Here is a 14,670-nt window from a genome sequence, read left to right on the forward strand (position 1 = left end):
CAAACTGGTTTGAAAAGTCTGTGACTTGCAATATCCGAAATGATACCTGTAAGTTTGTATTGGTTTGAATGAAGGTTGGTAAGAGTGATTTCCAAACATATATTGAACAGAGAATGAAGTTTTGAAAGGGATAATAAATAAAGTTTCGTGAGAATGTGAAGATTACGTAACGGTGTTTTTTTACAAATGGGAGCAATTCATTAATAGAGACATCATGCAGAGTATGATGTATAATTACGATGACAATGACTGCAATCTTCGTTGAGGAGTAGAGTTGAAAATATTCAATACATTCACCGAGCTACACGAAGGACATGATAAAATACATATACCATCAATTTTGTCATTGCAACCATATGCTGTGGCAGTTCCCATTTGTCGATGAGAATTGTTAATCCTGTGGTATATTTTTTTCGACAATGCGAACTGTCATAGAAACGATGGAATGATTAGGCTGATTAAAATGCTGATAAAGAACTTTTTGCATTGAGGTCAATGTCTGATCTACTGCCGCTGTAAAACCTTTATTTAACACATCAATAATGCCCGACTTTTATGTATATTTTTAAAAAGAAGACCAGTTTCGATATCGGTACATATTGCATTTTCATCAACAAAGAAATCTACATATTTTTTTTATTTCCACAAAAGCTAGTATGTGAAGTTCGTTTTCTTATCTGAAATAAATAAAAGAATTATATTAAAAAGATAATTTGACAGATGATATCGAATATATTCCAGTTCCCTTTCGGATCTTCCGAATTAAGCATAATACTTGATCTATACTAATAAGGGCAACACGACAGACGCTGCATGTAGAGCAGAAAGAATCTGCGTACCATTCAGAAGGACAAGTGAACACTCTCAGCTTTTGGTGGAGTTTGTGTTGCTCATACTTTAGTTTTCTATGTTGTGTTTTGTATACTATTGTTTGTCTGTTCTATTTAAGCAATAGTGTTGTCATGTTATTTACGACTCATGAGTACCTTTCATCCTTCGCCCGTCTTTTATTATCGTTTAAATGTTTTATGAAAAATACTGGGTGGCATATTTCTTAATATTTTCCTATATTTTCTTGAATGTTTCAGCAGTTTGAAAAATCGCAATACGTACCTGTCAAAACATAACATTTAATACTTTAACGTATGATAAATTACATGCTAACTAGTGTTTCCATTTCTTTGGATGTAACGGTGGCAACATTTTGAATACATTAAAACAACCTGCATCTTACCTATCACTCACTTACCAATTTTTAAATTCCAGACAACTATCATGTGATGCTAAAAAAAATTAATGTGATGCAACAAAACGCTGCATACATGACTACAATCAAAACCCTCAATTTAAGCATTATGTTCTTTGTGTTTGTGTTAAAATGTTATTATGCGAATTAAATGTTCTTTTATATTGTGAGTTTCATAGAGTTAGATGTGAGCACAGTTAAATCTTAATTTTGAAAGAATGTTGGTTTACTTACCCGAAAGCCGGATCCAGAGAACCTATGAAAAGAATTAAAATTCTTTACACACCGAACAAGTATTGCAACACTTCCATTCAAAACAATGCAAATGACATGATTCTAGAATGTGTATAATTTAGGTTCTACTAAATACTTGTAATCCATTTATGGTTTAAAATTGAATTCATGGCATTAACTTACTTTTCATCCAAAATTAATCCTACATGGAGAGGACAGAACAGCTGCACGAAAACAGTTTTTTGCACTTTTCACAAAAAATACAAATTTTGCACGACTAAATTTTTCCAAAACATTGGTTCTGCAATGAGCTCTAATGATGTGTCTCTCTATTCTTAAGTTTGCATGAAATGTAAGCCTATAACACAAATTCAATTTCAAACCATAAACGGATTAAAAGTATTTGGTAAAACCCAAATTATACACATTCTACAATCATGGAAGTTTACATTGTTTTCAATAAGTGTTGCAATACTTTTTTCCAGGTGTATAATTACATGCTTTACCACTTGCTACGCTAATTTAATGTCATTACATCTCTTTTGCTTGGACTGCTGTGACGTCATGCGATAAAGGAAGAGTTTCCTTTACAACGTTACATGGGAGGCCCATTGTATTAAAGTATTATCCTTTTTTTTTTCATTTTATAGAAAATAATTCAGCAATTAACAGATGTCTGCATAAATCAAAAATGCCACTCCGGTATAGTCGGTGTGGACAAATGTGTTCTTCAAACAGTAATCGGGTAAAGTTCTACATCTTATATTTCAAGGACATAAAACAATCATCAATGTAGAGAAATAGAGTTTTTAAAGGCACTCATTATTAAAATCGGTGTCTTTTAATATGCATTATATATAATAAAAAAAAATTGAAAGGTTCTTGTACATCATGTACTTACCTACTGAACCACACAGGTTACACGCCTTTGGACATGTGGATAGAGCATAGTCTTTTGATGTTTGGTCTGTAGCTTTACAGAGAATACTTAGATAAAACGTATCACTACATTTGGTTGCATGATCAATGCACTGGAATGATGCTATTGTCGGTAATTCTAAAGTATAAGAGTTTACAATAAATGTATTAGAATTTTACAAAACAAAATAAAAAAAATTATCACCTGAATACCATTCACGTTTAGAAATGTAAAAACAATTGAAAACGTGTACATTTTAATAAAATATTCAGTTTTTTAACTGCCTCAGAAAAAAAGCCGAACACGATTTCTTTGTAGCCCAATGGCTTATATCATCTCGTCAAAGTAAACATTATAATTTTTGTTTTCAATAACTTTGCCTCGATCGAGCGTCTCTAAAGATTCATTTCATATGTTCATTGTCGTCGTTATTGTTTTAATTTCTTTTTGTTTTTGTTTTATTGAAATGTACACGTGAATAGTATAAAGAAATATTAGATACATACAACGATTTGCGCCCATACTATAAGTATCATTATAGTATAACGCATTTGAAAAATTTAACATTAGCTTAAGCTTTTATAGCCATAAGCGGTATGGACTTTACTCATTGATGAAGGCCGTACGATGACCTATAGTTGTTAATTTCTGTGTCATTCGGTTTCTTGTGGAGAGCTGTTTTATTTGCAATTATACCACATATGCTTTTTATTTTAACAAGCCAAATAAGCTTTTGGATTTCTCTTTTCAATTGAATTACATTTTATGATCCTGGAGCCTTTACAGGTGAAATAGTTGCTTATTGTTGAAGGCCGTTATGTGACATATAATGGTTCACATCTTTATGATATCATATTGGCAAGCATACGGCATCTCAATATTTTGTTATGGTTGAAAACGATATTAAATTATCATACCTCTCTGTCATCTCCTAATAGGTAGTATTACTTATTGGATATTATATAAATATACATATAGTTACCTGTCGTTGTGAAAACAGGTACAGGTGTTGTACTCGATTTCAGAGCTACAAATTATTAACATATATATATATATACATTACATATTATCAAAAGTAGATGTGTTGTACTACAATTATGAAAAAAGACGACATATTCTCATAAAAGCAATTAAGGATGCAAATATTCAACACCATTTAACAGTTCTGGTTAAACCTCTGGCATAAAAAGTGCTAGCATTGAAACATGCAAGTCAAAACTTATTATGGTTTTATGTGTATTTCACAAATGAGTTCTGAATGCCCCGTCGATTGTTCTGCTTGTTTTATTAATATAGTATACTTGTATCACACTAATATTTATTATTTACACGAACTTGGCGAAGGCAAACAAGCAGCTTTTTTAATTTTCTTTTCATCTCTATACCTTCACGACGACCTTTATCATTGGTTTAAGCTTTATCAAAGCTAGGTGCTGTAAACGCTAAAGTATGCGCTTAACAGCACACAGATGCACAGGAATAGAACTGTCAAAGTCATAATTTGTCTTTTAAGTCTCAATTATTGCATATATGAATTTTTTGAAATACTAAGGCTTTTCTACCTCCGGCATAGATTAGGTTAGCTGTATTGGCAACACTTTTAGGAATTTTGGATCTCAATGGTCTTCAACTTCGTACTTTATTTGCCTTTTTTTTTTTCTTTTTTTTTTTAACTTTTTGGATTCGAGCGTCACTGAAGAGTCTTTTGTAGACGAAACGCGCGTCTGGCGTATATATAAAATTTTGTCCTGGTATCTATGATGAGTTTATTTACAACCACTAGGTCGATGCCACTGCTGGTGGAGATTTATTTCCCCGAGGGTATCACAAGCCCAGTAGTCAGCACTTTTTGTGCTGACATGAATTATCATTGATATTGTTATATTTATAAATTAATTGTTTACAAAATTTTGAATTTTTTGAAATACCAAGGCTTTTCTACCTCAGGCATAGATTAGGTTAGCTGTATTTGGCAACACTTTTAGGAATTTTGAATCTCAATGGTCTTCAACTTCGTACTTTATTTGGCTTTTTTTTTTTTACTTTTTGGATTCGAGCGTCACTGATGAGTCTTTTGCAGACGAAACGCACGTCTGGCGTATATATAAAATTTAGTCCTGGTATCTATGATGAGTTTATTTGTAATAATTTTGTATTTTTCTCGAAATGTTGAATAAATTATCAAAAATTGAGATAATATAACGTTTCTTAATGACTTGTATATTAGTGGTTTGTAATTTTAGGGTGAAACTAAAAGTTGAACGTCTACTTCATATATTGTTTTCCATTCCAGTAACATCATGATTTATGACAAATTTGACGATTTAAGGATTCCCATTTTCTCATTAACAGCATACCTTCCGCCATGTATTTAAGTGTTATGAATAGGACGTTATACTTTCTGTATATTTACAGTTTCAAATAAGATTCTTAGGCATTCACGTAACAATAAAATTATCGAATTTAATCATTCCAATATGTGTTTTATGATCCTGGTAAATATAGGTTTTAGTTCAAATATCTAAAAGTTAAGTAACTCCTGGTGACTTAACTCGACGGCGACAATATAGGACCACGTACCAAATTTAACAAAACAATTGTTTTATGTTAGAAACATAAAGACTGCAATACCAATGAAAATAATATTTTTCAACTAAAATGGCAGTTTTTTAATTGAGGTTAAAATATTTTCAGTAGTCATTTCAATTTAGAACCAAAACGGTCTTAAATCGTACCTGTGAGTTGTCCTGTATAGAAAATTGTATTTACAGTGTTGCCTTTATTTATTTACAATAACGATGAATGAATAATTTAGTTGATTTAGTTTTTGAAAAGCTGTCTTTTAAACACTTTGGGATATTTTCCTATGATAATACATAAAAAAAAAGGTTGATGAATTATTTAGGTAAATGCGTTACTTACCGAAGAACTCGTTACATAAATTGCATGACTTTGGACATGTTCGAATTGCGTAATCCCTATTGTCGACAGATTGACATAAGATTTGCTGGTAAATTGCGTCGTTACATCTTTTATCCTGGTCCATGCATACCAATGCCGTTGTAGCTAAAACACCATTAACATAATCATTGTACGTTTTGTATTATTTGTAAGATACAGTCGATAGATTTAATAAAATAAACAAATAATTTTCAACACAGTGGAAAGTGAAGTAACAAAAATATCTAACTCAAACACAAATTCGAATAGGAAAATTCCTCATCAAATGGTCAAACACAAAACAAATTGGGAAACAACTGTCATATTCCGGAATTAGTACAAGCATTTTCTTATGTAGAAAATGGTGGCATAATTCTGTTTTATTTTAGCTAGCTAAATCTCTAACTTTTATGACAGTCGCATAATTTCATTATATTGACAACAATGTGAGTAAACAAACAAAACAGATATACTGAAAGGTTAAATACCAAAATGGGGGTCAAGTAGTCAGCATTGTATTATAATCTTAACCACTATAAAAACAAACAAATATGTCAACAAAGAAAATCAAAATGGCACATAGACAAAGCACATAAGAAAAACTGAAAGACAAGAATACAAACAAACAAAATCCAAAGCATAACAACATTAAAAAGAAATTAAAAAAACAAATAAAAAAAATCCGAAAAAGCTTGGCTAAATACAACTAAGGCCGTGTTCACATTGACCTAAACTCGGTGTTGTGTAAGTGTAACTTACACGTAAACTAAACAAAATTACGTTCCCATTGATAAAACTCAATGTTTACATGTAGTGTAAATCATGTTTTGTCTACATGCAGTCGATACTCGATGTAGGCCTTGTGTAGATCAAGTGTACACAAAACTAATCATTTAAAACATTAGTTTCACCGTGTATATTTAAGGAAGGATCGATGTTTGAATAAAATTGATATTTATAACAATTATTAATAAAGTTCTTTGTAGAAATACATGTATTTGAATAATATAAGAAACAGGTCTAAATGTCCAAAATAAGAAATACATAATTGGTCCGACTTTTTCCACGTTTACATCTGTCCGAATCAACTTGACTTACACAGAAATATTTACCACTGGTCTTTACTCAAACAACGATTCACACATAAATGCATTATTTAAAAAGTGTGAGGTAAATGTATTATGTGTCTTGCATCTCGGATCCGTTAAATTACACTTAAAAGTAAAAAAAAACATTACCCCTTCCTTTTCCAAATACTCATTGGAGAAGAAATATCACTTGAACAAACAGAAAAGATAGAAATATCGTGATCCCTAATATATCCTTCTTCTTCGTCTGTAAGCACGCTGCTTCAGCCTACGTTTTCTAATGCTAAATCGAGAGTATCTTTAAACTACTGCAAATCATCAAAATGGCTTTCATAAAGAAGCAACCACTTCAAAAAGGGGGGAGGGGGCATTTTGTTTATTTATCTCAGTCAGAAGTTTTTCCGCATTTAACACTATTATAATGTATGGGGAAACTCTTGATTCAGAATTTATTTTATCATGCATCTGTATAATCAGATTAATTTTCCAATTTGGGTTATGAATATACCCCCCGATTTAAAGTGAAATGGTCGTTCCCTTACTGCTACAATAGTTGTCCGAAAAGTTTGCATCCAGTTCTACGTAACGAACATTTAAATGACATCGAGTTTACAAGTGTGAACAAATCTTATGTACAGGTAATTAAACAAGGCGTATAGATGGGAACAAATTTAATGTGAAACTAATGTCCAGTATAGTAAACTAGTTGTAAACAAGTTTGGTGTACATGGAGTTTGGTGTGCACACGGCCTAAGAAAAACCCAGAAGTAGAATTACTGAGCGTTTTTGCACATTTCAATAATGTTATACCAGTAAATTTATTATAAATGACCATATCAATGGTTTAATTCTGTGTAACGCGGAATCTGGCCTTGAGCGTCACATCTCTGTTACAGTTTGTTAAATAAAATCTGATCATTGTTGAAAGCCGTACATTGTCCTATAGTAATTACTTTTTGTGGCATTTGGTCTTTTGTGAAGAGTTGTCTCATTGACCACATCTTCTTTTTTATATTGCTATGCACGGTTTTAAGTGAGCCATCAAATATGTTCCTATGTGAGAAGATAACATACGTTTTAAACAAGAGTACTTCATGATAAAATATTACGTAAGTTTGGACCAAAGATACCGCAGTAGAAAGATAAAAGTAATTATAAGTTTTTGTCATCCCACTATAGATTGTTTTAGAAATACATATATGGTATCAATAAAAGTAGGAAATGTGTGACACACATATTTACCTTGAGTTGTCGGTTCCATTGTTGTTGTAACCATTGGTGCTAAAGTTGTTGTTGCCATTGGTACCATTGTTGTGACATGTGGTTGGGCTGCTGTGGTTACTACTGATGCTTAAATAATAACAATTGACTTTTCATCTTTTCAAATTCTTTATTTAGTATTCAATGAATTCAACAGCTTGAAAAAACTACTTAACAGTTAGAAGAGAACATATTTCAAAATTACTTTTTATTAAAATTATCTTATTTTGATGGAAGATAATATTGCATCTCTAGTGTTTATTAATATAAAACAAAATCCGGTTACATTTCACCTTGACAGGAATTGTATATTGAAAAATAGATGTGATTATTAGATGGATTTTTTTATTGATCTGTCCTCAAATTTGAACACTTGCAGATTTCGTGTAAAAATAAAAGAATGGAACTTTTAAAACGACAAATTAACACAGTATAAATGCAAATGAATTTTGATATCATGCAACCACCGCCCGTGCAAGGGCTGTATAACCAGGCAAGGTCGTTAAAAACTTCCATCGTCATCATACAACCGAAAAATTTAATGACTTCGCGTATTTTTGACAGCCGTACTGTGACTTTAGTTAACATCCTTGTCCTTTGGTCTCAGTTGCATTTTGACAATCACACCACATCTTATTTGTATATGAAATATTGAATAATGCATTGTTCCACTTTCATCGTAAGAGTCCGGTCTGTTTGCTATTGCACTTGACCAACACTTTGTTTATCCCTCCCCCAACACACACATGTACATAGTAGTATATGATTCTCCCTATACTATTGGAATTCATCTGTCCTCAAATTGGCGTACAACAAGCCTGAAATAGACTGGTGATAACGTTTGGAACACAAAGCTAAGATGCCAAAGAAGACAACATCATTTTGCGGAGTTTTTGCAATGACTGGTTTAACCATCATGATTCATTAATAATGCCTTATTGTTCCATTATACGTACTGTTCCAATGTTCGTTACAAAAGGGCATTTAAACTATAATCTACTTAGTTGGTTAATACATACAAGTGTAATAATAAGATAAATCAGCATTTTTGAATTTTACCTTGTGTAGGTGCTGCAGTCGGGTTTACCATCGGGTCGGCAGTGGTCATATCAATAGTTGCAGCAGTTGTCATCAATGCATCTGTTCATAGGTGATAAATTGTTTTGGTGTTGCATATTAAAACAATAATTAACGATAGAAAGTTTCAAATTTACAATTACCCTCATCGTTACTATCGAGTAATTTGTGATCGAGTTTACAAACCACAGAAGTAAAGTTACGGGTGCCACATGTGGAGCAGGATCTGCTTACCCTTCCGGAGCACCTGAGATCACCCCTAGTTTTTGGTGGGGTTCGTGTTGTTTATTCTTTAGTTTTCTATGTTGTGTCATGTGTACTATTGTTTTTCTGTTTGTCTTTTTCATTTTTAGCCATGGCGTTGTCAGTTTGTTTTAGATTTATGAGTTTGACTGTCCCTTTGGTATCTTACGTCCCTCTTCTTTTACGATAATCCCTTGAATCACTTGTAAATAATTTGTAGCTCAATGTGTCTTTTTTTCCATCCGACCATCATACGGCCTGATTTATTTACAAAACAATAAATAAAAAACAAACATGACATACAGCAACAAACAACAACCACTGCAGATCACTGAAAGCAGGATCATGAATGGAGACCGGATATAGTGGGGTTAAACTACTAGTAGTTTTAAGGCGCCAACCCTCCCTAACACGAAACAGTGTCACAACAGTACAACATAATAACAAACTACAAAAATCAGTTGAAAAGGGCATTGACAATCATACCACATCTTTTTTTCATAATTAGATGATGAATACAATGCATAAATAAATCTAATAAAACACAGATTTGAAATGACCTGACAGGGTTTTTATACAACCCCATAAGTAGAAAAAATGAAGATTTTAAAGTTTGAACATTTTTTATAATCGTTATTTCATTATTCAAAATCGATTTAGATCTAAGTACCGTTTTAGGTCAATATAATATATATTTGTGTGTATCACGTTTTTTCTACCATTTTTTTAAGGCGTCTTCCATTTATGAACGCACATAGGAACAATCTTTTTCCAAAGATGAAAGTCATAGGAAAAACTCACATAAACGATTCATGCAAGCTTCATCATCACAATGACAATGGTCGTTGGAAGGAAATGGATCACTGCATTTTGGATGATGTCCATGCTTGAAGGTGTGAAATAAAACATTGATTTTAGTCAAAAAATGAATAATTGGTATCAGATAAGCAGTAAAAAAACGAAAAAAAGATTGTTTATAAAATGACACAACCTTTCAAAGAAGTTTGCCAAATATCTTGAATTTTATCTAGAAATTGGCAATGAGCACCGGTTGACAACAAACCTTTACGACAACAGATGTCAGTTTACAAAAGTTCCAGCATCGTTCGCATACATAGATGTTTCCCAGTTGATAGAAAAGTCCAAGCTTGCATTTTCATAGTTTTCAAAATCGTACTTTAGGTGGCCTTTTTAACTTGTTTTATTCGTATAAATATACACAGATAACACATGTCAACTGTCATTTAACTGACAATTCTGAAGGTCTTGAGAACTATAATACGAATTATGATTTCAAATTCAAGAATACATATCTATTATTTGGTCGGTTTTTTTTTTTACAAAATAAGAAAATAATTACGATTCTTACATGCATTAGTAAAAACACATTTCGTCAAATTTTATTATACTGGATTTTTTTTATAATGCGGATATAACCTAGAAAAATACATTTTTATGACGCACAGTTTATAATTCTATTGTAGTGTACTGTAAAATCACAAAAATACTGAACTTAAAGGAAAATCCATTCGGAAAGTCCATATTCACATGGCAAAATCAAATAACAAAACGCATCAAAAACGAATGGACAAGAACTGTCATATTCCTCACTTGGTACAGGCATTTTCAAATGTAGAAAATGGTGGATTAAACCTGGTTTTATAGCGCTAACCCTCTCACTTTGATGGCAGTCTCATCAATTTCCGTTATATTTACATTGATGTGTTAACTAAACAGACACAATAAATAAAATAGTCAGAATATGGGTACATCAGTCATCATCGTATAACAATTTTAACAGGAACAATTTAACAGAACACAAAAACATCTATCTACAAACACATTCATTGATTTGTGTGTCTGACGTCAGAAAATTCTATACGTCACATAGATTTGTCGTTCAATCTGCATACACACAATTCTAAAATTTACCTAGGCATTGTTAGCATACAGGGTTAACAAATCAGAAGTATGTAAGAATAAATTTCAGATATAGACCGATATTTAAACTAGTCCAAAAGTTATATATAGAATTTATAAGAATCCACAAATAGTTAATTCCACTACGCGATTGAATGATTTTGACGTTTGTGGTTCAACGTATATTATAATTCATAATAGAAATATATCATAATGACATAAAATAGAACAATATCATACTGACGGGATCTTTTAAAGTACAGATTCACGTTATAAGTTTCCAAAGAAATACAAAAAGTCACATATACAAAACACACAACCAAAAAATGAAAGCCAATACAAACACATTGACGAGATGTATTAGTACCAAGCCACGTCAAACGAATATCACATAAAACCATTCAACAGTAAAAGTAATATTAATAATAGAACAAAGACAAATGAAAGAACTATAAAACACGTTGTTAAAATGATAAACAACATCAGTGCGCAGAATCTATACATCAAGACCATCGTGTATTATTTGTGAAGTTGATACGGAATATTTATCAACAAGGTCTTGGTACCTTCCGATGAACTTTTTTAGAAAAAGGACGAGACGTTCTTTGACATACCCCTGGTTCATCAACTTTCTACTCAGACACTGATGACGTTTTACAACGTCTCAGTAGGAGCTGCAAGCTCTTGAATATCGAATAAGTTGGGAAATATATATCCCATATGCAGGTGAAGTTGGTATATTGCTACTAAGGTTGGGGAAATTTATAATTTCAAAATCAAAATCGTCTCGTTTGTCATAGATTCTGGTACTGAGATGACTGTCTAAGTCAAATTCGAGATATAAGTCTAAAAATGAAACGGAGGAAGCCGTGTCTGTTGTTTCTCTAATCTTTAGTTCTGATAGTTCTAGGGGATATATTAATGACACCCAATCAGAAAAGTTCGGATTGTTTATGGAAAGAACATCATCAATATATCTGAAAGTGAAATTAAATAATCTGGCTTCTTTGATCCTCTTGTTTTTGACAAGTGTCTGGAGGAACTCCGATTCATATGAAAATAATAAGAAGAGGTCTGCAAGAAGAGGCGTACAGTTTGTTCCCATAGGAATGCCGACAAATTGTTGGAAAAGTCTACCTCCAAACTATTTTAAATTCATGAAAGAAGTCCAGTGAAAGCTTTGGTGTTTATGTTGTAGTGTATCATAATGTTATTGTTTTATGTTTTTCTCTGTTATGAGTGTTCTTGAGTTTATTCATAATGTATTCCTGTCAGGTAAGTTGTCATTTTAGCAGTATTGTTAACATTGCAATACAAGCGGGAGGTTTGGCTAGCTATTGCACCAGGTGCAACCTACCATTTTTTTCTTAAAATGTCCTGTACCAAGTCAGGAATATGGCAGTTGTTGTAAACTGTTATAAATGTTGGCATTTGTTTCTGAATCTATTCAGTGTTTCTGTTGTTCTGTTGTTTACCTCTTATAATTGATATATTTCCCTGGGTTTCGGTTGGTGACACTGTTTTGTTTTCATTTAATCGATTTTATACTATTTAACAGGGGTTCACTACTGTTGCCTATGTTTACTACTTACGGTATGAAGCCTATCACAGTGGTGGCTAGCTAAAGTTCCTTGATGAAACTGAAGCTTGCAAACCTATTGGAATAATAACGTATCAATTAGTCCTTACATATTGATTAATTTGAAAAATGTAGAAGTTGATAAGTATCTTTTGATTGAAATACAAAGAATTCAATTGAAACTGAATTTGCTTTTGAAAAAATAAACATTATATATCATATTAATAGAATCATTTTCAAAACTTTCACTAACATTTATTCAAATAACATTAATCTTTCATAAAATTCAATAATTTTGATTGGTAGAGAATATTCCCAAGAAATTCTCAAATTGTTATGCTTTCCTCAATGAAATGCTACACTCTATAACAACCGTCATATCGATGCAAACTTAAACGTGTACAACTGTATTTCTTAGCTTATAGTATTAAAATGAGGTTATATGGAGTGAATGATTCTTTGAAATTTCTAAGGGTTATAAAACGATAGCGATGCTTCTGCTCTAACGTAATAACTAAACTAAGGCTCGAATGTAACAAGTTTCCTGCACAAATTTAATCTAAGCATAGCTTATTAAGAAATGTTTATTTCAGTAATTTAAAAACAAATGTTGTTCATATATACATACATGACTACTGTCACATGTCTGATCCACACACGAAAGCGATGTTGCTGTTGGCACTGAATAAGAAAAACCATATGTCACTGTCCACACAAAGTGATTGTACGATTTGTTAAAAGTAAACCTATTCGATTCTAACACCCTCATATATAAAAGTTAATAGAAATGTCATTTGTTAGATTTGTTAAAATGTAATTTCGATGATGTACACAAGAAATAGGTTGGAATAGCATGGAATGATCAGTGGAGGGTGTCGGCGGAATATAAAACAAAATTATATAAAAAATGTATAACATTTGAGTTCTGTTTATGTCTAACAGCAACACAATAGTCATGACAAAATCATTCTCTCGCATTAGTCTTATCTGTAAGATCTTATGATGAGTTATGCAATATAAATGAATGATAAACAGTTATAAATTGCTGACTTAGAAACACAAATTGAATTATAAGACCAGTTGTAATTTCCTTTCTCATTAAATCTGTTATGTTCTGTTAGTCCCCTATATATTTGTTTATTAATCTAAATATGCTATTGGCAGTTTCGCCATCGATGTCATTGAAAATGATTTATGCATTACAAGAAATCTTCTTACTAAATATACACTACAAAATGAGAGGTAAAATGACCTAACGACTAAGGTTACGTAGATGCCTTCCGAATTAAAAAAAACAATAATATCAGAATCAAACTCCTCAAATTATCAAATTATACAGATTTGCTATGGCTTTAATATTAATGATGTATGTGATCCAAACTTGAATCTGTTTCAAACTCAAAAAACGTCTCCCACAACACCAAAACGTATCTGAACTTTGCTTTTGTTTGTCACATAATTTACTTGATTTGTCATATACGATATACAATAAATTCAAAACAAAAACACAACCTTTATGCAGATTGAAAATGTATAAATAAACGAAACCTTTTGTTTTGTAATTTTTCAAATGTAATTCACGTTCATATTTATTCTATGATATTGAATACCAATATGTTTTCAATACAAAATTTTCATTAAGTATTTCATATAAATATAACTTATAATTTTTCACAGATAAAGCAATGTATATACTTACGAAGAATTACAAGTACAGATACAAGCGTTGTAAGGACACCCATTGTTGAAGTAAGTATTAACTTAAGTAAGCTGCTTACGATAAGAACCAAATTGATCTATTTCTGTTGATAAATAAAACGTGACAAGCTATTTCTTCACTAGGTGACATAGGAAACCTTTAGATTTATCAGGAACCTAGAATTTTGGTCTCATTATATATGGTGCCACATAAATAGTTGTTATAAAACTGAGGAAATTCAGCCAAAAGAAATGTTATCGAATAAATAGAACTGCCGTTACGCTATTTACGTTTTTTTTTTATTTCATTCCATACAATATGCAGGAGTATATTTTAGTTTTTGTAAATTAAATAAAACATGTAAATTATTTACTCAAAATCTATAAAAGCATGGTTATAAGGGAAAACTATCATAAGTTGTTAGTGCACTGCAGTCACAATAACCAATCTGTTGACCGTTATTTA

The 14,670-nt window shown here is 31.6% G+C and overlaps 1 protein-coding gene across 1 annotated transcript; it reads right to left on the bottom strand.

The window, feature by feature from the left end:
• Positions 1 to 622: 622 nt before the first annotated feature.
• On the bottom strand, positions 623 to 14,329 carry LOC143063255 (uncharacterized). Its single transcript, XM_076235286.1, has 11 exons — positions 14,206 to 14,329; positions 13,135 to 13,187; positions 12,520 to 12,582; positions 9,809 to 9,893; positions 8,747 to 8,827; positions 7,670 to 7,777; positions 5,322 to 5,465; positions 3,382 to 3,426; positions 2,382 to 2,537; positions 1,481 to 1,502; positions 623 to 677 (listed from the first exon to the last, which is right to left on the bottom strand). The coding sequence occupies exons 1-11, from the start codon at positions 14,246 to 14,248 to the stop codon at positions 674 to 676; spliced, it is 804 nt and encodes a 267-aa protein (XP_076091401.1). The 5' UTR covers positions 14,249 to 14,329; the 3' UTR covers positions 623 to 673.
• Positions 14,330 to 14,670: the final 341 nt, after the last annotated feature.

The sequence above is a fragment of the Mytilus galloprovincialis genome, chromosome 2, assembly GCF_965363235.1.
Source record: "Mytilus galloprovincialis chromosome 2, xbMytGall1.hap1.1, whole genome shotgun sequence".
In the NCBI taxonomy this organism is placed as follows: Eukaryota; Metazoa; Mollusca; class Bivalvia; order Mytilida; family Mytilidae; genus Mytilus; species Mytilus galloprovincialis.

Bases quoted from the DNA above. Each gene is read 5' to 3' on its own strand.
- LOC143063255 (XM_076235286.1), bottom strand. From the start codon at position 14,248: ATGGGTGTCCTTACAACGCTTGTATCTGTACTTGTAATTCTTC. The intron at 13,188-14,205 runs GTAAGTATATAC...TTTCTTATTCAG, and splicing joins ATCTGTACTTGTAATTCTTC to TGCCAACAGCAACATCGCTT. The intron at 12,583-13,134 runs GTATGTATATAT...TTATTCCAATAG, and splicing joins AGACATGTGACAGTAGTCAT to GTTTGCAAGCTTCAGTTTCA.